The following is a 23686-nucleotide window of genomic DNA, read 5'->3' as shown; positions in this document are numbered from 1 at the left end:
CACAACTCTTTGTTTTCATTAATGGCTTTCTATTTTTTTCTTTTCCAGACATTCTGAATGACAGCTACCGATAACCCAGACTGCGCTTCATCTGTCTGAAGAGTCGTAAAAACCTTAAGCTTAATGAGAATTCTGTGAGAAATGCCATGACGAGGACATGTTGTCAACAAGTGACTATGGACTGCTTCCTCTCCGAGAAACACATGACCTCAAACTTGTTTGTCGTCAGTGCTGCGTGAAGAAAAGGGAAATTACATATGCATTAAGATTAGTCGATCATGAGTGTGCATATGATATCCTGCTCTGCAAGGTCAAAGGAGGCAGCATATGGAGGCCTGTTTCCAAACGGCCTTCACAGTTTAACCCGAGTCAATATAAGGTCTGCATGTACTTTAAAGAGGGCTCTGGGTGCATGCAGCATAGAGACAATTGTACCTTTGCCAGAAGTGATGAAGAAGCTGCCGTATGGACTTTTGAAAAAAATCAGGGATTGGATGATGCTCTCCTATGTAATCTAGTGGCAATGTCTGAGCAGGGGCCGAATCAATCTGACAATGGCAAAGCTTTAGACCACTTCAGACGGCTTGTGGATTTAAAGGTTGTTTGTGAGCTGTGCTCAGCAAAGGAAAGAGATATATCCTACACAATTAAGTCTGTTTTGCACAAGTGTGGTAGAAGTATCCTTTTAGCAAAAGCTAAGGCCTCTAAACAGTGGAGGCCTGTCTCTAAGCGACCCTTTCATAAAAACATCCTTTATAAAGTGTGTATTCACTTTGTGGAGGGCTCTGGATGTACAGAGCATGGACATGAATGTACCTATGCCAGAAGTTGTGAAGAGGCCACTGTATGGAACTTTCTTGGAGACAGAAATATCAATGAAAACAAACTAATGCGACTTCTTACAGAATCTGAGCCACCTCAACAGGCAGCAGAATACATTATCCAGCAGTTTCCAGGGAAATTCACTGAGCTATGCAAAGAGTGCTTTAATAAACGACCTCAAAAACTATCTGGAAAAAGGTGGAACGACACATGCACATCAGATGCAGCACACAAATGGAAGCCAGTCCTAGTGTACCACACATATAATAAAAAAGAGGAGGTCTTTAGTCAGATTCGGCCTCTTCCCCCAAACTGTAAGTTTGAATGCTGCAGTCATGTAAGGAAAAGAAAGCCCTGCTGGCACGAGCCTGGTCACTGCCACTCCGCCCAGAGTGAGGTGGAGCTGGTTCTCTGGGAGGCAGAAAACAGCGGATTCGAAGTCCAATCTTTTCTCCTGCAGCTGAGTGAGCAAGAGCAGGCAAAGGCCAGGAACGTCCCCTTGTACTGCAAAGTTTGTCATCTGACCCTGAGCACACCAGAGAGTTTCTACCACCACTGCACAACCCCAAAGCATGCACAGTTACTCTCAGAGGACACCACCACTGAGTGGAGAGGGCGGCCACCTCCACACACCTGTCAAGCTGAGCTTTGGCTCTGTAATGGGTAAAAATCTACTCCTCATTTATTTTTAGCCTGCTTTATGATGATGTTCAGGAAAATAGATTAACCTCTCTGTCACATGTTTCTGTTGCTTTGGAGAGAAAACTGTCATTGTCTGATCATATCTGACCAAATGCTTTTTGGCAGCAACTACATTTCTAGTTATTACATATTACATGTGTATGGTTTCTAACAAATAAAAAAACATTCTTGAATTGTCAAGTCTGAATAACAGCAAATGTAAAAATGGTGTATGCTTTTAAAATATTTGATCTAAAACATACAACTTAATAAGTACAAAGTAATATCTACAAAGAATTTATTTGGAATCACATCTATCTATTCTGTCCATTATTGAGATACATACAATCTAAAATCACTAAAGATTTCTATTTGTGACACAGAAAGTCTTTGCTGTAGGCATAATTTGGAGCAGATTTTGGACCCTTGGGGTAATTAAATCTGATTTGAACTTAAAAACTGTCAATTCATTTGAACAAGTGGCATTAAAATGTGTATTTTAAAAATATTTTTTTATGGAAAGATTTAAGTCTATCTATGGATCAGCAAAGGCAACAGACAATTGGTAATCAAGTCTAAGAGAGCAAGGTTTTAAGCAACTATTGTAGCTTAAAGAACCAGAATAATTGGAAAAAACATAATATTAGATGCCTTTTCTAGACCTTTTTAGATTTCTTTTGTGATAATACAATAGCTTTTTTTTTGATTTATTGGACATTTTTATAAATTGATCATCATAATGTCCAACAAGTTTTATGTGTGTGTTTATAAAAATTGATCTACATTTTCATTTTTATAAACATGTTAAAGGTTCAGCTTATCTGCACAATTCTAGAGCAGGGTTGCCAGATCTAACTGATAATTTCTAGTTCCAACAATACACAAAACCCACCAAGCTCAATAAAAACCAGTCCTAATCTTAAAGCTGCAGTTTGTAGAATCCTTCCTCTCTCCGCTCCGTTTTTAAAACCTAGCCTCCCTTACCGGGGTAGGGATTAGCAGATTCCGCCCGCTGCCAAAATTTATGGATTGCTGCTGGTTTCAAATAGTACTGCGATTCAATTTTCACAATTAATCGTTACATCCCTACTGATTGATGATACCAAGTTGGATAAATTACCTCATTTAATAAAACAAAACAAAACAAAAAACTGATGATACAAGTTTTTGCTATATTTTGCAACATTTTGTTTCTATTGTCATATGAAGATTTTCTAAAAATGCTCCAAATATTGTGAAAAAAACCCCCACCTTTCATCAACCCAAATCTATTTTGCCAGAACCAATGAAGCACAATAGGGCAACAACCTGACCAACCTTGGAAACACTGTTGCCAGCCTTTGTAATAAATAACTGCATATTGTACTTTTCCATTAAATTCTAGACCTGAAAATTGCAAATATGGCATCAATTGCCCTAAAGCTCATTCTGAAGAGGAGCTGCAGGAGTGGATGATGCGAGCCGCTAAAAGAAACAGCATGGGTCAAATCTCTGAAACCTTTGGGCATAGCTACATTGAAAGGGTCTTGGAGGAATACAGAAACAGCAGCAATGAAGAGTACATTGTGAGTACAAGCCAACATTCATGTGCAACTACTTGCAATTATGTTGAAATTCACATCTGACAAAAAAACTTGAGAAACGTTTTTGGTGAGAACATTTAAAGGAACTTTGTGTTTTTTGTTATTACTTCTCTGTTTGAACGGTTGTGTAAATACCCCATGAATATTTTGTTGTCACTAGATCAATGATTTGTTGTGGACCACTCTATGGTCTTATTTTAAACTAGATGTCTGAACAAGTGGATGATGTTTGCATCTCTTGTGACCAAGAGCTGACTGTAAAGTGTGATAAAGGAGATACAGCCTTGACTTGGAACTTCCACGTTGAGACACCGGTGAGTATTTTTAGTGGTTTAAAGTGTAAGATTAAGTGGTGCAACTTTGTGCAATGACTTCTGTTACAACAGTTCACCACATTCTTAGTGTCATTGTCAATAACAGATTTCCAATAAAACTATTTAATCCAAGTGATGAATCATAAAGGCGGGCATATACTGTGCAATTTTTGGCCCATTTTGAGGCAATTTTTGACTTGTGCGTCTATTTTTGTGATCGGGCTGAGTCTCTGCTAAATTGTGTGTCTTGCATGGTGTAGTATACATTGGGTCACGAGAAGCAATTAACACCTCACGACCGGCTCCCCATCAGCAATCGTATGGTCGTAAGAAAATCAATGTTTGAAATACAGTCGCTCCTCATGAAGGTATTACTGTTGAAGCAGTGCCACGGAGTGGCTAACCTCAAAAGCTCACACTGTGCATGTGCGAACACCATAGGACCACTGTAAATATGACGGAATGTATTGCCATCGTCTGTCCAGCCAGTTCCTGGTCCATCACATTGCTGTCTTTTCTTTTTTAAAGCTCTTTTTGCAGAGATTTACGAGTGTCTCTGCGCTTCTGGGTTCTTCTTCTTCTTTTTTAATGGCGACGCTTCAGAGTTCTTCTTCTTCTTCTCCTTCTTCTTCTCCTTCTATTTTGTACATTGCATTTCTGGAAACAAGACCCCAACGTGCTGTGTATGGATGTACAGTTTGAGCAGTCAGATCTTGTCAGAGTGTCAGTCCGTACAGTGTGAGAACATGAATCGTGAGCTGCGCACAGTTTTGAACAATGTCCTGCATTTCAGTGTTAGGGGTATGGCCACCCTCTGCACACTGCCCACTCTCTAAGTAGCACTGAGTAGCATTTATTTTGGCATGTCTAACTAGAAGTGCACCAAAATAAAGTAACCAAGTTAATTTATTATATTTATGGAGCAACATAAATGATGCAAAGCATGTTTGCTCTCTTATAAAGATAAAAGTAATCTAGCTATACTATATATTACTTTGAAATTAATCATTGATTGACAAGAGTGTAATTATTTATAATAGCTGGCTTTCCTGAGCTTTTTACACATGCCTGCTGTATTCTGTGTTTATTCACAGAGACCGCTAATTCATGTGGCACTGCTGAAGCAGGAACCAGGGGCCTCGTTCTTCTTCTCTGAGGATAATGGTGTGCCTTGCATCTACTCTTCTGGAAAATGCTTTCTTACTGAAGACAACACCTATTCCATCTCTGTCTATTTCAAGTCCTCCAACCCAGGACTGTATAAACAGTGGATAGTTTTAGATTTTGACATGAGACCAGTACTGTTGAGAAAAATCAAAGTAATAGCAGGTCAGCAGTCAGTCAAACAATCCGAGGAGCCAACTATAAACCAAGGAGCCACAATTCTCATTGCTGAACGCTGGCATAGAGGCAATAAGGTTATTATTCCATGTTCGACCAGGTTTGAGGAACAAGAAGAGCTACTGACAGAGTATGAACCAGCACAGGTTAGCTCTGTATACATGTTTTCCAGTAGTAGAACACCTCTAAATGGCCAGAACTACAAAGAAAGAATGCATCACTTCTTGTATGATGAGGAACAAGCGGAAGATCAAATTGTATCAAGGTAAGATCTTTTTTTTTTCTTCACGTTAGCTATTAAGTGTCTATGTAAAGTAACAATTGATTGTTTTTATTCTTGTTTACACCAGACTAAATCTTCAAGGAGAAATATTGACAAAGCACATATTGTACAGCACGCAGTCTGGGATGATGGTAGCTCCTCCACAACAACTTTTTGGTGCTGTTTCAATGCCTTGTAATCTCACAATGGACACACCTGAGGGGACAATTCTCAAACAAAGTGTCCACTTTGCATTAATATCAACTTTAACTACTGGTCATCAAAACTCCAAGGTCTATGAAGCAAGCATTATGAAACAATGGTCAAGCAAGAACAAATTACATTTGCTATTGTCAAAGCAATGTTGTGTTGATCTTAGACTCAAAGGAGATGAATCATACCAAATGGAGGTGCAGTTCCAGCTTGAACGCCTCAAGTTCTGCAACATGCACAAGGCTGTAGACTTACTCCAGGACACCAAAAATGTGATACCAGACCTTCAGAATTGTAGGATTCCTGACAGTAATACGACCTGTGAAAAGTTGAACACAAGGCAGCAGTCTGCAATAGCCTTTATAACTGGAAAAACCAATGACGATGACCTTGTGGCACCATTCCTTATTTATGGACCATTTGGAACTGGAAAAACACTCACCCTTGCTACAGCGGCCAGAGAGCTTTGTAATAACCCATTGAACAAAGTGCTAATTTGCACTCACACAAACAGGTAATGTATCATAAAAAGGTTATTGAAATATGTAAATAGGATTTGACTATATAGTTTGAACCATGGTAAAAAAAAAAGACCCAAAAAGATGAATGAAGATTTTAAATTTTGGATTTAAAGGGATCCTCTACTGTTTTTACAAATGTGGCCTAAAACCTTTGAAATGTCCATATTAGAAGATTTATGCCTTCTAATATGGACATGAATATGGTGTAAAATAATGCAAAATGCATTATTTTGCACCATATTAATTTTATTAACTTTTAAAAATAGGACTATTTTCACCGTTTGAGAGTGTGTGCACCACTATGTTGAAATGATGTCATTGATGACACGAGTTGCCCCTTTTCGTCCATTGAGTTCTTAAGGAAGTGAAGCATTCAGGGTCATTTAGATGCTTTTTCAGTCAAAATTACAAATTGTGCTGTTTTGGGTTGCTCTAAAAATCAGTAAAAGTTAAAAAAGTCAAAGTAAACCTCTTTTGTTTAACAAAATTTGATAAACAAAATCCGTGACCTGAAAAAATCTGTGACTGCAGGGGGCGAGAGTTCCAACTCTGCTGCTTTGTAGATGGCATGAAAAAAAGAAGACGAGCTCCGTGCATGTAAATACAGGCAACCAGGATCAACTGCAGTTCATTAATGCCGACCCAAGTTGAATCTGTCTGCTGCAAAGAACCAGTGTTCTTGTCAGAAATGGTTGAAGGTATGGTTTAATGGTTTGAGTTCGGATTTTTTGCTCTTCTTCTGCTCTCACTTAGCATGGATTTTGTTTATCAAATTTCGGTAAACAAAAGAGGTTTACATCAACTTTTTTTGAACTTTTACTGATTTTTAGAGCAACCCAAAGCAGCACAAGTTGTCATTTTGACTGAAAAAGCTGCAAAATTATCCTGAATGTTTCACCTCCTATAGAACTCAAGCTGAAAGGGGTGATTGGTGTGATCAATGATGTCATTTCAACATGGCGGTGCACAGACTCTCAAACAATAAATTAGTCCTATTTGAAGGACATTTAAAATGTTTTCGGCCACATTTGTAAAAACAGTGGAGGATCCCATTAACTTTGGGTAATTTGGGTAACTTTGCTGGTTGTAAAGTGTGTTGACTTTCAAGGAGGACCAGAGACCAGAGTTGTTGCTACCATGTCATGTGCAAAGGCATTTGTATCTCCAACTACTTGATGTAAAGTCTGCTTCTGTTTTTATGAAGAAAACTTGATTTAGATTGTTGTTTTTTTTTTTTTTTTTTTTTTTTTACAGTTCTGCAGATCTGTACGTCAGAGAACACCTTCATCCATTCCTTGAGAAAAATAACAATTTGAAGATAATGCGAATAAAAGCAAGCAAACAAGGAAAGGCTAAAGCTGCAACAGATGAAATTACTTCCAAGTACTGTCATTTTATAGAAGATGATCAGAAGTTGCCTCCACAGATAAAACAAGAACTGGATTGCCACAACATAGTCATAACTACAACAACAGTGGCAAGATATTTCCAAGACCTAAAGCTTCCTGATGGCTACTTCACTCACCTTCTTATTGATGAAGCCTCTCAAATGCTTGAATGTGAAGCCTTAATGGCCATTAATCTTGCTGGCCCAAACACCAGAGTCGTTTTAGCGGGAGATCACATGCAAATTCGACCAAAGCTTTTCTCCAATCAACACAGTTTTGATTGTTCACTTCTGACTCGTCTGTTTCACTTATATCAAGGCCAAAACTGTGATGCTGCCCAAAACAGCAGAATTATTTTCAATGAAAACTACAGATCAACAAAAGAAATTGTGGAGTTTGTATCCACTAATTTCTACTCTGTTAAAAATGACATCATCAAAGATATTGGAAATGTTCCTCCTCCACCAAACGGTCATGCTTTACAGTTTCACCATGTCCGAGGAGAATGCATCTTGGATGATGTGTCATTAACTTGGTACAACATGCAAGAGGTTACTGTAGTGGTTGAAACAGTGACAGAAATTCTGGACAGTTGGCCATTATCTTGGGGGCCCAAAGATTCTGGCTCAATCTGTGTTCTCTCTGAGGGATTACAGGTACAAATGTATTTTTTTTGTTTTGTCTAATTTTACAAATTACAAAACATAAGAAACAAAAATGTCTTAAAAGTATTGAGATTTTTTTGCACATAGTTCTTACTAGCTTACTTACTAGGAAAAATGAGTAGGCTTTAAAATCACGGCTTCTCCACATTTGTAGGTTCGTCTTATCAGGAAAATGCTTTTGGAGCGACACCTTTCCCAAGTGTGTGTAGAGAATCTTGCAAATGTACAAGGTAAAGGTATTTCATGTTGTTTTTTACTTTCAACTTTTACATTGCTTACCAAAACTCTCTTCATCTTTCAACAGGAAAAGAGTTCAGGGCAGTCATTATCACTGCAGTACAAACACGAGACAGCCTCAAAACAGCTAATCTCCAAGGTCTGGAGCTATTCAACAACGCCTGTGTATTAAACACTGCAATGACAAGAGCTCAATCTCTAGTGGTCATAGTTGGAGATGCTGTTGCCCTCAGTTGCTCTGGAAAATGCTCTAGAATTTGGAAGAATTATTTTGACCATTGCCTCCTTTGCTCCAGCGTGAAACCACAAAATTTCTCCAAAGAAGTCTTCAACCGAGATGTTAAGGAGACTACAAGGTTTCAAAAGGCTGAACTTGATGAAGAAAGCAACAATCTCAGTGATGAAATTCTTCAGGAGTTGAAAAAAGAATATGAACAAGAGTATGAAGAAATGCAAGAAGATTATAACTCTGACAGAACCTGCTCAGAATTTGAAGACACAAATGATGTGATCCTTGCAGCACACATCAGCCAGCATGCAGATGAAGACAAAAATGTGCTTGAGCTTTGTGAAAAACTACCTGAGACATACATGCCAGGACAATTTGTGATGACCACTTACAGGACAGGTTATGTTATACCACGTAATAGCCAAAATAAACAGATAAGCATCGAAGGAAAGAAGAATCTCGGTAAAGCCTTTACAGGAGATGAAGTTGTCGTCTGCGTCGAACCACCAGCCAGGGTGATCAGTATCACCACGAAATCAGAATCAGCACGTGTACTTTTGTGTCAGCTTGAAGAAGAGGATCATACCAGAGCAAAATCAGCTTCTGATAACAAACACATCCGAAAGATGATGGTACCAATCACTGGAACTGAGACAAAAATATGCATACTTATTAACAAAAAAACGCAAAACTTTATTCCAATTTGGAAGCAAAATGAGGAACAGTGGGAATTTGTGGGACATAAGCGCTTTGACGTTAACTTGAAATACAACAGTTTGTTTTTAGTGCAAGTGATCGGCTGGAAAGACACATGTTTGTTTCCATTGGGAAAAGTCATTGATATTATTCCAATCAGTGGATCTCTCAGCAACGAACTAGGAATCTTAAAAAAAGAACTTAAAATTACAACTAAAGCATGCAAACCAAAAAAGGTTTCTTCCTTGGTCGATAAAAACAAAACTCATAGACAAGACATGCGTGATGTGATCACTTTCACCGTAGACCCTGTTGGAGCAAAAGACTTAGATGATGCCATCAGTGTACAAAGCATGGGTGACCGGTACAAGCTTGGAGTTCATATTGCAGATGTGGCAAGTTTTGTAATCCCGGGCAGTAATCTGGATGCAAATGCAAGACAGCGAGGTTCCACATACTACAATCATGTAGAAAATCACATTCATATGTTTGCCCAAACCTTAAGTACTGGAATCTTTAGTCTTCTACCAGGTGAAGATCGTGGTGTGGTCTCATTGATTTTCACAGCAGAAAACAAAACAAACAAGATAATTGGAAAGCCCACATTTCAATTTTCTCTGATTAAATCTGACAAGCAGCTGTCATATGAAGAGGCCGATGTTATTATCACCCAAAAAAAAAATGACAATGTCAGGTTTGATACAGTAGAAGACTGTGTCACCGCGGCATATTCCTTTGCCAAAGGTCAGAGAAAAACCAGACTTAAAGATTGGAAATACTCCCAGCCTGATAAAGAAAGATTGCCAGGGAGACGCAAAGCCCATTTGATGATTGAAGAACTCAGTGTGCTATTTAACAGACTTGTGTCTGAGACTTTGACGGCTTCAGAAAAAACCAAGTCTTGTACGCCTCTTTGCTGTCAGGAGAAGCCAAATCATGCCAAAATGAAAGAATTGGTGGACAAATTTGGAAAGGTGATACCATTGTCTTTTCATCTGCGCCACAAAGTTAAACATAATGGACAACGCCCAGGATTTGAAAGCTTTTTCTTACTTAGGTCAGTGTGGGAGGATATTTGTTCAGCTGTGGAAACAAAGGATACAGACAAAATGATTGACCTGATAGCTGCAGATGACATTCACCCCCAGCTTCAGCCTGCAATAAATCAGTTCAAAGGATGCAATAGTAAGGGGAATATTGTCTGTTCAAACTCTCTTGCAGCAGATGTTGGGCATTATTCTTTGAATCTAATGTCTTACACCAAGGCATCTTCACCAATTAGGCGATACATGGATATCATTGTACAGAGACTTATCCATTCTGTCATTAGTGATGAGAATGTACCGTACACTCAAAAAGAGATCATGACAATGTGTAGGGAATTTGAAGAAAACCACAAAAAAGCAAAAAGGTATCAACAAAAGTCTGAACAGATCTTCTATGCAGTGAGCATGATAAAACACAGTGTTTCAAAGTTAGCTTTTGTAGTCCAGGCTGATTCTGAAGGAAACAGTTTTGCAGTGGCATTTCCTTTAAACAACAACATTTTTGCTGGGAGTTTATTGATTATGTACAGAGATCTACAAGTCGAGGATCAACCAGTTTATGATGAAGAGAACGATAACGTCACACTTAAATGGAAAAAGTTCATCATTACAGCTAACAAAACAAAGCCCTCCATTCAGACTCGTGGACCATGTGTTGAGCTTCCACTTTCTTTATGGAAAGCTACAATTGAGGCAGTTGAAAAGGAAAACTGGCCTATTGCAATTTCTCTCATTGAGCAAGCTAACACGAAGCAACTGAAAAATGATTGCAAAGTTTCTCAAACCAAGACTGATAATGGGACACAAGAAATGCCAGAGGCTGGAAATTTGGTCAACATCGACCTCTCACTAGAGCCCGGTAATGCACTTCAGGTCCAAATTACATCAGAAGTGAAAAGAGGCTATCACATGCCCATTCTCCAATTAGTGCAGATCAAGCCAAACTTTGAAATTTGTGTGGACCATGTTCGCAACTGTGTCAAATGTTTTTCCAGATGTGCTGATTATCCATCTAAACTAAATTATCGTGACACTGAGCAGTATGTAAAAATCTGGAAACCTTTGTGTGATATGGAGTCAGCAGTCCGAGCAGTGGGAGAAAATAACAGTATAATCATTGAAAACATGTTGATTAAATTTACTCAAGTGCAGAAAGGCACACTCAGAGGAAGCATTTCCATACCCAAAGAGTGGATGACTGAATGGGCCAATGAACAGACCTTTAAAAAGTCCTTTCTCTGCATACGGAAAAGGGGCATCAAAATAACTTCAACAGTCCTACATTCTCCTATGCTGGATCCTCAAGAGTTTACTTGGATAGCACATGGTCTCATCATCGGTTTAGAGAAGCAAAAGCATGGCAAAAGTCTGATGAATTTCAACATTAATCATCTACCAATGGAGACCATTCCTCAGTGTGTTTTTCAGAAAAACACTTGTTTCACAGTTGAAATAATTCCTAAGCTTCCTCCAGACATGTAAGTTTCATAGAAGTTTATCTTGGTTTTATATTAATTTACCATTAGCTATGTAATTATCACAGTTCTTCCTCTGATAATAATTAGTGAGAAATAAATTTTCTTTATTTCATTAGCCGTGAAGAAAGTGCAGTAGTTAACATCCAAACTGCATGTGATCTTGTCCAGGCCGTAGCCCTTGGGATGAAGATTCAAACAGCGGGTTTGTATATTTTTCACTAGTAAAAACATAATGATTTCTGATTTATTCAAATTTATATATATATTTCTCACAAAATCTTTTTTTCTTTCAGTAAATACTACATTCCAAGATTTTAAAATGGAGCAACTAAAAGGAACAGCAGAGCTGAACGAGAGTCAGAATCGGGCTGTGAATGCAGCTTTAAATGATAGCCTCACTCTCATCCAGGGACCGCCAGGTACAGTTTTTTTTTCTTAAAGAGTAACCAAATCCCCAATTTTGCTATTGGCCAAGATGGAGAACGATGGAGGCTGAGATGGAGGATGAGATGTGGGTCCAATGCTTGCTCGGGTGTGCTTGGGAAATGGGTGGTTCCTGTGTTTCGCCTGTAGTTTTCGGTGCATCTAGAGGCACTTTTTGGTCTTTGGGGGGTAGTTCAGGACTCTTTGGTTCCTTTTGAGGGGCCACCTTCCTGCATGGGCCAGGGCGAAGCAGTGGTCCACCATTACGGCTCCTAGATTCATTACAACTGCAGATGCACAGGCATGCCTGGGGCTTCACTTAAGCTCTTGTTGGGGCACAACTTAAATAATGGGTGGCTCTGTAGCACCTGTGGGCACTCATTCACTCAATCTTCTCCTTCTCTAGTCTCTCAGCCAGTCACACTAATACCTGATCATAGCGCCACCTGAACCTCCCCTCAGTCAGGCTTGCTCAACAGTTGTGGTTTAGTTATATATCAATTATATGGTCTGCAAAGACTTGAGCATTTTTCCTACTCATATCGTAGGAACTGGGAAAACGGTGGTAGGAGTGCACATAGTGTTCCACTTCCACCAACAGAACTCCAAAAACCAGAGGGAGTTTGTCGATGCAGCTGGCAAAAGCAAGAAGGAAGTCATTCTCTACTGTGGACCATCCAACAAGTCTGTTGATGTTGTAGCAGGCAAGTTGTGTGTGTGTGTGTGTGTGTGTGTGTGTGTGTGTGTGCGTGTGTGTGTGTATGCGCGCGTGTGATGTGAATAATGTATCACGTACTATAAAGTCTTTATAAATACTGTTCTTACAGAGCAACTATTGAAGCTTGGGGGAAGGATAAAGCCCCTCAGGGTCTACAGCCAACGAGTGGAGATGCTGGAGTACCCTTATCCTGACAATACCCTGCAAAGGTCACAGAGTAGAATGCGCCAAGACCGCTCTAAAGCTGAGCTCAAGTACGCCAAGCACACAAGATGATGAGATCCAAGGAGAAAATCTTTTAACATCAAGTAAAACTAACATTTGAAAGTATTGTTTTCAGGAGTATCACCCTGCATCATCGAATTCGACAAGAAGAAAATATTCACTCGGCTAATATCAAAGAATTTGACAAACACATTCAACAGGCTCTAGAGAACAAAGAAAAAATCCCTGCTAACGAGATTAAGAAGTAAGTTCCATTTGTTAATGTTTGTTAATTAGTTTGAATGCTGTATTTATGAGGAATGAAAATAATGTGTTCATTGTTATCAACTTAGGTACAAAAGACTTCTCAACAAAGCACGTGCATTTGAATATGAACATCATGACATCATCCTCTGCACATGTACGGAGTCTTCTAACCCTACATTGATAGATACTGTCAATGCCCGTCAGATCCTTATCGATGAATGTGCCATGGCTACTGAGCCCCAGGCTTTGATTCCATTAGTCTGCAACAAACCAGAAAAGGTATTTAAAGTTTTTCCCATCTTATTATTGTTTGTATTGTATTGGTATTTAAGGTTGTAGGGGGCGCTACTCTGCCAGTGCAACTCCTGACAGGTACGATGCGGATTACCGCCAAAACCAGCCTTTTCTGCTTTACAGAGACATGGATGTCTGAGGATGTAGATTTTGATCTGGGAGGGTTTTAAAGTCATCCGCGCAGACCGGGATGCAGCGAAAGCACGGAAGTGGATTGGGGGCGTGCTTTGCATGGCTGTCAACAGCGAATGGGCAACAAACTTTACAGTGAGAGAGACTGAGTGCTGCAAGCACAATGAACTATTGATTTTGTCCTTCAGACCTCACTATTTACCACAATCATTCTTCCAAATAACAGTGATTTTAGTGTATGTACCAGGTCCTGACTTTATAGTGGACAGCTACAAGAGAGCTGTCAATCAGACTAGAGTGCAGCCTGTGTTTTTACTGGGGGATTTTAACAGATGCGACATCACCACATACCTGATCAAAAACCGGAGAATCCATAAGAAAATCCATCAGAATGCGGAATGAAGAGGCCACCGAGTCATTGAAAGACTGCGTTGAATTCACAGACTGGGATTTATTTTTTGATGACCGTGGCCATGACTTTAACATGCTGACTGATGTGCTGACCTCATACATTAAATTCTGTGAGGACACCCTCACTCCCATCCAGCTCATAAAAATACATCCAAATAATAAGAAATGGGTTACAAGGGATATGAAAAAACTGCCTGGTCCAAAAGAAAAAAGCCTTCCTAGAAGGAAGCTCAGGGTGAAGGAGCTGGATAAGGAGATCAGGAGGATGGCAAAGATGGCTAAAATAAACTAAAAAAGGTGGAACAGAAATTAACATCAGGAAATTCAAGGGAGGCGTGGCGTGATGGACTGAGCCCCAAAACCCCCGGTGGTCAGCGGCTTGGACCCAGCTCCCCTTGCAGAGCAGATGAACACCTTCTTCAGCCATTTTTACACCAGCAGCACAACAGCCAAGGCTTCCCATGAGCCTCTCATCATCAGCTGGTGACGTCCATCCTGTGCAGAGTCAACCCACACAATGCTTCTGCTTCTGACAGGCTCAAGGGCAGGGTGCTTAAAGACTGTTCTACACAGATAGGAGGAGCCCTCACAGAGCCCTTTCAGCTCCTTCTGGACTCTTGATGGGTCCCAAACCAGTGGAAGGAATCCTCCGTCATTCCCATCCCCTTAAAAACCCCCACCTAAGGACCGAAGGACTACAGACCAGTGGCCCTGACCTCTGTTCTGTGAAAATGCATGGAACGAGTGGTGTGTGACTTTCTTACCAGCTTGCTAGCAGACAAACTGGATTCACTTCAATTTGCTTACAAGGCAAAATGAAGCATAGAGGATGCATGCCTCATTCTTTTAGACACTGTCACAAAAAAATACTTTTCACACACACGCACAGATGTTTTTTATGGACTTTTCCTCTGCTTTTACCACTGTTCACACAGGTGTGCTGCTGCATCAGCTCACAGACCTTCAGATTCATCCCACACTGATTTTATGGATCCAAAGTTTTGTATCAGACAGGCCACTAGAGGTGCATTTTAAGGGTTTTACATCCAGTGAGCTGGTTCTGTTCTCTGTCTACACAAATGGCATTTCCTTTGACAGAGAAGGAACCTTTTTGAATACGTAGATAGATGACATGGCGTTAGTGGCTCATCTGAACGACAGTACTGCACTGACCCACTATCATCATGCAGTCCAGAATTTTAATCAAAAGCATCTGGATCTAAACTTTACAAATACAAAGGAGCTGTGCTGTGGGGGCAGAGAGAAACTGTCTGCTTCTGTGTTTTCACCTTTGAGCATCCAAAGTCAGCGTATTGAGCAGGTAGATACTTTTAAATATCTGGGTGTAGAGCTTAACTCCACCTTCTCCTTTGCACATTATGCTGTTTTTAAAAAAGCACAACAATGTTTCCACCTCCTGAGGAAACTCAGGACTTTTAATGTCAGCACTCACATTTTAACCCTGGTTTATGTCTCACTTATTGAATCCATTCTCACATTTAACATCTTGTCCCGGTACAGCTCCCTCTCCATAAAATCCAAAAACAAACTTTTCCGTGTTGTCAATCAGGCAAGTAAAATTATTGGTTCACCGCAGACACCCCTTTTTGAACTGCACCACCGCTCTGTGATCGGGAAAGCCATCTTAATCACAGAAGAGCCATCACACCCCCTTCATTGTTTTTATAAGATACTGCCATCAGGCACACGATACAACGTTACTCTGGCTCGGGAAAACATTTATAAACACACCTTCATCCCTTCCGCAATAACTGCTCTGAGCAACATGGGATAGCCATTACACTGCAAACCACACAACATAACATCTGTTATTCTTAAAATAATCCTCATTGTGTGTTTTTAAACCAATTTTATGTGTTTTATTGTGCTGAATGTATTGCTGTTGTGGCCATGTCAAAAAATAGTTTCTGTCACTGCTTCAGGACAGACAATAAAGTATATCTATTCTATTCTAAAGCTCTCTAAGGTTAGAACAATTTCTCATTTTAATTCCTTGACTTTTACTTAATTTGAGTAATTAAAAGAATAAATATACTGTAGATGTGGAGCAGTGAGGGGGGGTTGTGTGTGTCGATGCAAAAAGAGGTTTTTAATATGTGTAGAGGGCAGAAGTAGACTCTAGAGTCACTTATATGACAGCAGTAAATCAAGATAAATAACAATTGTTTTCTTGGCTGAAAATCAACCCTGTGTGGTTTGAATTATAGTGAAGCTAAAACAAGCAGCACTTGTAACCAGTGGGCTTTTTCGTCGTATAGACCGCTATTTTTTAAAATTTAAAATGAAGTATAGCTATTAGCTAACTGCATAAAAATCCCTCTATTTTTTTTTCTCTTTAGGTTGTTTTGATCGGTGACCACAAACAACTACGTCCGATTGTGAAAAACGATCGTGCAAGGAAGTTGGGAATGGCAAAGTCTCTGTTTGAACGCTGCCACGAAATCCATGCTAACAAGAGAATAATGTTGGACACCCAGTATAGAATGGTGAGCAACTTAAATGCATGGTTTTGTTTCTCCTGTTGTGCATTGTGTTTCAGTGCATGCCAAGGCAAAGGGAAATCCACAGCAGAAATATCCGTGGTTTATTATTATGGACATATTTCCTGTGGTTTCAGAAATTGAAAAAAGCTTAAACACTAAAACATAAAAACGAACAGATATTTCCTCCTAAAAATCTATTGTAATTTGGGTGCTCAATCTTTAATGCAATCTGATATTTAGTTTATTGGAAAACAAGATGCCACAGGCTTGTGTTTTTTTGTGTGTTTAGTTTTGTTTTTAAATGCCAGAATCCAATGGTTCATTTGTGAACATTTTGTTGATCTGATTTATTTTTGAAAAGTACAAATAAAACACAGAACCACTCATTTTTCTTTTAGGTTGGCTTTTAACGCATTTAGACTGTGTACAGGAGTCCATCTTTTAATGAATGTGAAACATAATACATTTTTATCTTTACTGTCTTCATATTGTGTTTTTAGCACGAGGACATTTGCCAGTTTCCATCTGAAGAATTTTATGAAAATAGGCTAAAAACTGGTGTGGAGCAACCCAGCAGTGTCCTGCTTGTCAATCAGAAAACATCGCAAATTGTGTTTGGGCATGTAAAAGGAAACACTGTCCGTCTGGTTGTGAGCAGTGCTCAAGGCAATGAGGAATCTAAAGCAAACCAGGAGGAACGAAACATTGTGGTATTGTTGAAGCTTTGTGTTTTCTTTTGTATGGATGCAAATGTTGCTAAGAAGAGTAATGCCTTTTTTTTTTTTTTTTTTTTTTTTTAAATGTATGCCTTTTTACTTTGTTTTCTTTTATTTGCATTCTTGTGTTTGTTTCCTTGTAGATCTCGATTGCTGAAAAGTTGGTGAAGACCGCCAAAGTCAAACCTCAGGATATTGTAATTCTATCACCTTACAATGCCCAAGTCTCAAAAATGAAAGATGAAATAAAGGGCGAGCTGATGGAACAAATCACTATTACCACCATTTCAAAAAGCCAAGGTGATGTGGATAGAATGTTCTTTTAATTGCAGACTTTTAACAAAAACAACAAGCAACAACTGATAGAAATCTCTGAAGCTAAGCAGGTCTGGGCCTGGTTAGTGGTTGGTTGGGAAACCACTGAGAATTCCAGGTGCCACAGTGAGAGACAGTCGCTCCAGTGGTGTCATTGTGTCATTGGGCAAGGCACTTCACCCACATTGCCTAGTATGAATGTAGTGTGTGAGTGAGTGTTTGTGGTGGTCAGAGCGGCCGATGGCGCGCTATGGCAGCCTCGCTTCCGTCAGTCTGCCCCAAGGCAGCTGTGGCTACAATAGTTACCAACAATGGTTTAGCAGTGTGTTTTGTTGAGTTATGGTATTGCAGTTTGCTGGAAAACTTTAATAATCTTTTTTCTATTTATCCTGTATACATTTCTAAAAAAGAGACAGTAACCAAAAGTATGTTGTCTTGTTGTCATCTATGTTTTACAGGAAGTGAGTGGCGATATGTACTCATATCAACGGTGTGCTCTTTACCAAGTGAGAGGATTAACCATGACGCAGAGAAAGCATGGCTATCTAAAAATCTGGGGTTTGTTGGGGATCCCAACCAGATAAATGTGGCCATTACACGAGCAAAAGAAGGACTCTGCATCATTGGTGAGTATAGGAGAAAGGCATTTTTAGAATTGACCATCACCATTGCACATATTAATGAGAAAAATTACCATTCACCCTTAAGTTATTATCTTCTTGAGTTGGGGAGAAGCCATTAACGTTATCTAGTTGTATAATCACTTTCTACTCTATTATGTCCATTCGGGCCTCATTTATAAAACATTGAGTTGGAGTCAGACTAAAAGTGTGCATGTGCCGAAAACCTGAAAACCTGCTGCTTCAAAAAATCTTTGGATTTAAAACACCCTGCTTAGCACACCTGCATGCTAGAGGTGTGTGGATCGATCCAAAAATATGAGTAGAATTTTCACCAACGTTAGGATCGGTATTGAATAATACCAGTGTAAAAAGATCAATGCTGTAGTTTGATTTTTTTCTCCTCCACACTCGGACTGTCTCTGTAAGTGACACTGCTCAAGTGCAAACTGTAAAAAAGGCTATACGGTACAGTGGCAACACTACAAGCATATAAAAAATTCTGCCAACCCCATTCCCTGTCCCGACAGACCCATACTCAGAATAATCAGCTGGAAAAGAGTGGTCATTTTCACCAACAGTTAATATTAACTTTAAATGTTCAACTGGTCATATGTTATGCAGCATTTACCCTGATACCTCAAGAGCAGTGGTGATCTCAAGGAGCATGGCAGGCTCATATTCTGTCCTAAGTATTAACAAGATAATCTAAAGATTACCTAAACGTCAGCAAATTGATGATATATCAAGTTACTAAAAAGCAATTTGATCATACATCAACCTTAGTTATGGCCATACCTGCTTGTCATTGCCCGATCTCGTCATATCCCGGAAGCTAAACAAGGCTGGGTCTGGTTAGTACTTGGATGGGAGACCGCTGAGAATACCAGGTGCCACAGTGGGGTGGCAGTTGCTCTACATGCTGTAGCTACAATAGTAGCTTACCACCACTGTGTTTGGAGTGAAAGAATAATGCAATGAAAGGGCTTTGAGTGTCTATGAAAATCCAATGCATTATTATTATTAGTATCAGAAAATGGGGTCCTGATACTAATGCTGTATTTGCTTGCTATCAGATCAAAGCTACCATGGAGGTGTGCACATTATCACGTCAAGTTTGTTTTTTTATAAATCCCAAATGTTGCTTACAAGTGGCATACACTTCCTTTTGTACGTATGCAGCTTTTATAAATTAGGCTCTTAACATGAGATCTGATTGTAGCTCACGTTCACTTCAAAAATGATAAATACCAAAGCTTGCGTGGATATTGTTGTACGCTATACCGTATACGCATAGATCTGAGCGTATAAACGGTTGATAATTAAGTCACTAACACGTTAATTGCGATTAATTAATTACTAGAAAAAATAACGCAGTTAATCACTTTTTTTAGCACTCCAAACAGCGCGAACCCTTTCTTGTTTTAAGAGTTCCCGGTATACCCATAATACTGATGCACAGACTACAATACAAGACGGGAGACTGCCAAGCTGCTCAGCTTTGTTTGCGTTAATTTTGGCTTATAAAAACACTGGATGGAAAACTAAAGCCTTGTTGTGTGCAAATTGTGCAAGAAAGAGTTTGCCTTATCACCGGAACTTTGCAGCCTCCGCTACCACCTCAATGCTAAACATGTAGCAGCTAGCACAGACAGCTAGCGCAGACACTCGGACAGTGCTAACTGCTGTCTCTGACAAATGAACAAACTCACTGGATAAATATTATTATCTGAAGGAGAGAGAAAGCAACAAGTTCAGTGTCAGAAAATTGTTCTTACTGTTTATGATGTGCTAACATATCACTACATATGATGTTTTATTTCACTTGAATTTTCTATTATTTGGAGATTGACAAAAGTACACGTAGCCCCGGGGACTAGTTTCAAATACAGAGGAATGTAAATGGCTACGCCTGCATCTGTTCTAGTCTTTTAAAAACAAACAATAAATTACTTTATAAAGCTACTTTGTTATACATCAATATTTTGATCTGCCGCAATAACGCAATTTAATTGAAAACACCTCAACTTGAGGGCTTTTCTCAGCATTTTTAAAGTGTGACTAAAAAAGAGATGAATTAGATTAATTAATTACAGAGCATGATTAATCTCTTGACAGCACTATAAATAAGGCCCATATGTGTACAGTAATAGAATTATTACTATTATTAATTTATAAAGCAAATAGTTTCAAATCAGTATTGTGGTTAGAACAGGTCATCTATCTATAAAGCAATGAATCTCTATCTGTGTGTCTGTGTGTCTGTCTGTCTGTCTGTGTGTGCCTCAAATATCTGCGGTTCAGGGACAAACAAAGCTGATACTTTAAACATAGCTGCCACGTGGTCCATAGGTGTGAAACGTCGGAATTTTTTGGACTGCAATAGTACCGTTAAGTAATTATTTCATAAAAGCGGCGCGGAGCCACTAGAGTCACTAGTGCTAATCGCTGTACGCCGTAGCCACGTGCACGGCAGAGCCAATCACTGAACAGCCCACCCCCACCTCCTGGGATTTGAGTGGAGCAGCGATTGTGTGTGTGTGTGTGTGTGTGTTCAGAATTAAATTTGCACTAAGAATTAAGTGTTTAGAAGGTCAATTTAAAGAGGATTTAACTTTTATTCTGAGTTAAAGAGGAATTGTGTGTTCATTTAAATATATTTATCACTCTACACATTTCACAACAAACCTAAATGTCCCTGATGTCAACCTTCAAACACAACCTCATTTGGTCATTCATGAAAAAGCTACTTAACCTCCCACTTTTTTTTACAGCAATACATACTTCATACTTCCTACAGGCACTGCACTAGTTTTACAAATGAAAGGACCAGGTCAAGGTGCAGTTATATATCAATAAGTGTCTCCATGTGAGAGACACGTTTCTTTTTTTTTTGGTGCTTTTTTAATATCTTGTGTTTATGGTTTGTCTTCTTGAGTTATAGATGAAAAACCTATTAATTTGAAAAGCACATTCGGTGATTACAGTAGCAGCATTTCATTTTAAACTCTTCTTGTCCTTTCAAAGGTGACCAAGAGCTGCTCCGCTGTAACTCAACATGGAACCATCTGCTGAACCACTACACTCTTTACAATGCAGTGACTGATGCAAGCAAGATTTCAGTCCGAAGATAACCTCATCAATTCCAACCAAAGTGGTGATGAAAGAGCATACCAGAGCATTGTACTATTTTGTACGCCACAATAACTTGTACTTTTTAAAGTTTTTAAGGGTCATTTTACTCTTTTTTAAAAACGATAATTTTAAAGATAAAAACATCTGCTGACCTACACTTAAAAAACATGCAATTGTTTTTGGGATTGTCTTTCTCTTCGAAGTCTAGAAACATTCCTTTGGTTTAGCAGCCGAGTCAAAAACACAGTGTGTGTTAGTGTGTGTGTGTGTGTGTGTGTGTGTGAGTTCTCTTCAGCTTTTCTGCAGTTAGACATCGTCCTGACCTTTTCCAGCTAAAATGAAGAAGCATAACACTTGAAAATAATAATATACAGTCCCCTCCAAAAGTATTGGAATGGCAAAGTCAATTCCTTTGTATTTATTGTATACTGAAGACATTTGGGTTTCAGATCAAAATATGAATATGAGACAAAAGTTCAAAATTCCATCTGTTTTTTCACGGTATTTACATCTAGATGTATTAAACAACTCAGGACAGAGCACCTTTTGTTTGAACCCACCCACTTTTCAATGAGCAAAAGTTTTTCAACATGTGACTGACGGGTTTTATCACACGACTGCAGTCATTTTTAAATCTCAATTTGTTCAAAGGACTCAATTTTCCTGAAATTATTTTTCATAATTTCCTGAAATTATTTTTCAGAATTTCCTGAAATTATTTTTCTTAATTTCCTGAAATTATTTTCCATAGTTTCCTGAAATTAAATCAAACTTACTCACAAAATAAATGCAATTTAAAAAAGAAAATCCTGCAGGGACTGATACCTGTCTCTCATTGGTTGGATATTGTTGACGCCTTGCATACTTTATGAGTCATTTATACATCAAAGTGCAAACTTTGGGAAAGTTTTTGTGGAAATCACTCGTTTTCCCACCTAATATCATCAACTGAGCAACAAGCAGAGTGTAGGAAGATATTTTTTTGGCTACTTTTTGGTGACAATTGCGAATCTGCAGCACATATGGTTTATTTGTTATGCATTTTAAAAATGTGGAACTCTAGAGGCTTGCTGTAGCGCTGCCTTCAGGACAATTCACCTGTTTTGCAGCTGAAGCAATCTTCTTCCAAAGGACTGGACCTTTGAGCAAAATGTGGTGATTGTTCACTGATGTGTGATTTTCTCAGAAGAGGAAGAACACTCTATTCCTATCCACTTTTCCTTAACCCCCAAAAGTGTTTAAGTGGCGGCCATGATAGGGAGCGTTCCAATTCTCTTCAAGCTAGGTAAGGAGGCTCAATGCTTCCTTTATAACCTAATTTAGCCAAGGAAACACTGATGCATCCTTTACCAAAGGAGACCTAATAATGCTGCCCCACAATTCCTTGTGGCTACAACATTTACAGGGACAGACTTTTTTCCCCTCATCCATCAATAATAATTTGTGACAAAACTCTTTAAAATACATCAAAAGGTGAAATTCAAATTCTAAAATGAGAAAAAAAAACATCTGAAATGAATGAATAAAAAGGCCTAAATTCAACGTTAATGTTGGACGAGTCACAGGAAAGAGTTTAGATGAGCCTGCAGACACAAATAAATAATGTATAACATGAGCTAAGGGCAGTGACGTGCCGTGAGCACCAGGGTTGGGTAGGCAGGCCGTTCCAAATCGAGACCAACAATGTCAACACCAATGACAATGTCATATGTTCCTGCTGGCAAGTGTTAATTCAATTCAATTCAACTTTATTTGTGTAGCGCAATTTACAAGAAAGTCATCTCAATGCGCTTAATCAAAATATAAAATTCATAATAAGAAAGAAAAAACCCAACAAGATCCACATGAACAAGCATTTGGCCATCTAAAACAATCAACGTCGTAAAACACCATTAAAGAAACAGAAACAATTATTTAATATAGCCTCAATACTCTCCCAACAAAATATATCTCTTGACACGGCAGCACATCCGTTGTTTGTATTAGAAAGACAGAAAAAATGTCAACAACAACAACTCCGGGGTGTGGCCTCCTCCTGCCTTACAGCGGTTAGGAAATAGCGATGTTTAGCGATTTGGGCTATGAAAAGCACAAAATGCTGACACTCTCAAACTTATATGTATTGTAGGCTATCGGAAATTGAAAAAGAAATAATTTATAATTATATTATAATTAAAACAAATAATGAAAATATCAATTCACCCTTGGGTAGGCACTGCCTACCTTGCCTACCCTGACTGCATGTCACTGTTTTTTTACTGCAATGTATATTATAATCATGTGTTTTTGGAAAATAAATTATTTATTTTCGTATGGAGCTCCTTCTTGTCAGTGTCTGGTGATGGAGTGCCCTTCACCATGAAGAAGATTAACTTGTCTATCATTTCTTTGTGGCGTTGGAACCTCTCCTGCCTCGTATATTGAGCAGTTGTACATTTTTTTTTACAAGAAAAGCAGCCATTCAGCACTCG

General features: G+C 39.0%; 1 protein-coding gene across 4 annotated transcripts in view; it reads left to right on the top strand.

Moving 5' to 3' along the window:
* LOC114470573 (helicase with zinc finger domain 2-like) overlaps positions 1 to 22763 on the top strand; it is a 30560-nt gene extending 7797 nt beyond the window's left edge. Inside the window, exons 2-20 of one of the 4 annotated variants that reach the window (XM_028458815.1) lie at positions 49 to 1485; positions 2888 to 3068; positions 3293 to 3400; positions 4495 to 5006; positions 5092 to 5730; positions 6992 to 7781; positions 7945 to 8020; positions 8095 to 11476; positions 11593 to 11678; positions 11770 to 11895; positions 12448 to 12603; positions 12727 to 12871; positions 12958 to 13086; positions 13175 to 13367; positions 16286 to 16432; positions 16930 to 17139; positions 17289 to 17445; positions 17919 to 18086; positions 21108 to 22763. In XM_028458815.1, the coding sequence (XP_028314616.1) occupies positions 158 to 1485; positions 2888 to 3068; positions 3293 to 3400; positions 4495 to 5006; positions 5092 to 5730; positions 6992 to 7781; positions 7945 to 8020; positions 8095 to 11476; positions 11593 to 11678; positions 11770 to 11895; positions 12448 to 12603; positions 12727 to 12871; positions 12958 to 13086; positions 13175 to 13367; positions 16286 to 16432; positions 16930 to 17139; positions 17289 to 17445; positions 17919 to 18086; positions 21108 to 21214 (8640 nt within the window). In that variant the 5' untranslated portion in view covers positions 49 to 157 and the 3' untranslated portion in view covers positions 21215 to 22763. Of the gene's footprint in view, positions 1 to 48; positions 1486 to 2887; positions 3069 to 3246; positions 3401 to 4494; positions 5007 to 5091; positions 5731 to 6991; positions 7782 to 7944; positions 8021 to 8094; positions 11477 to 11592; positions 11679 to 11769; positions 11896 to 12447; positions 12604 to 12726; positions 12872 to 12957; positions 13087 to 13174; positions 13368 to 14860; positions 14950 to 16285; positions 16433 to 16929; positions 17140 to 17288; positions 17446 to 17918; positions 18087 to 21107 lie in introns of those variants that run through there. The other 3 variants (XM_028458817.1, XM_028458818.1, XM_028458816.1) reach the window with 3 other exon arrangements.
* Positions 22764 to 23686: the final 923 nt, after the last annotated feature.

Source organism: Gouania willdenowi, chromosome 10, assembly GCF_900634775.1.
Source record: "Gouania willdenowi chromosome 10, fGouWil2.1, whole genome shotgun sequence".
NCBI classification, from domain to species: domain Eukaryota; kingdom Metazoa; phylum Chordata; class Actinopteri; order Blenniiformes; family Gobiesocidae; genus Gouania; species Gouania willdenowi.
Note: the sequence above shows the minus strand (reverse complement) of the source record. Positions and strands in the feature narration are given on the sequence as shown.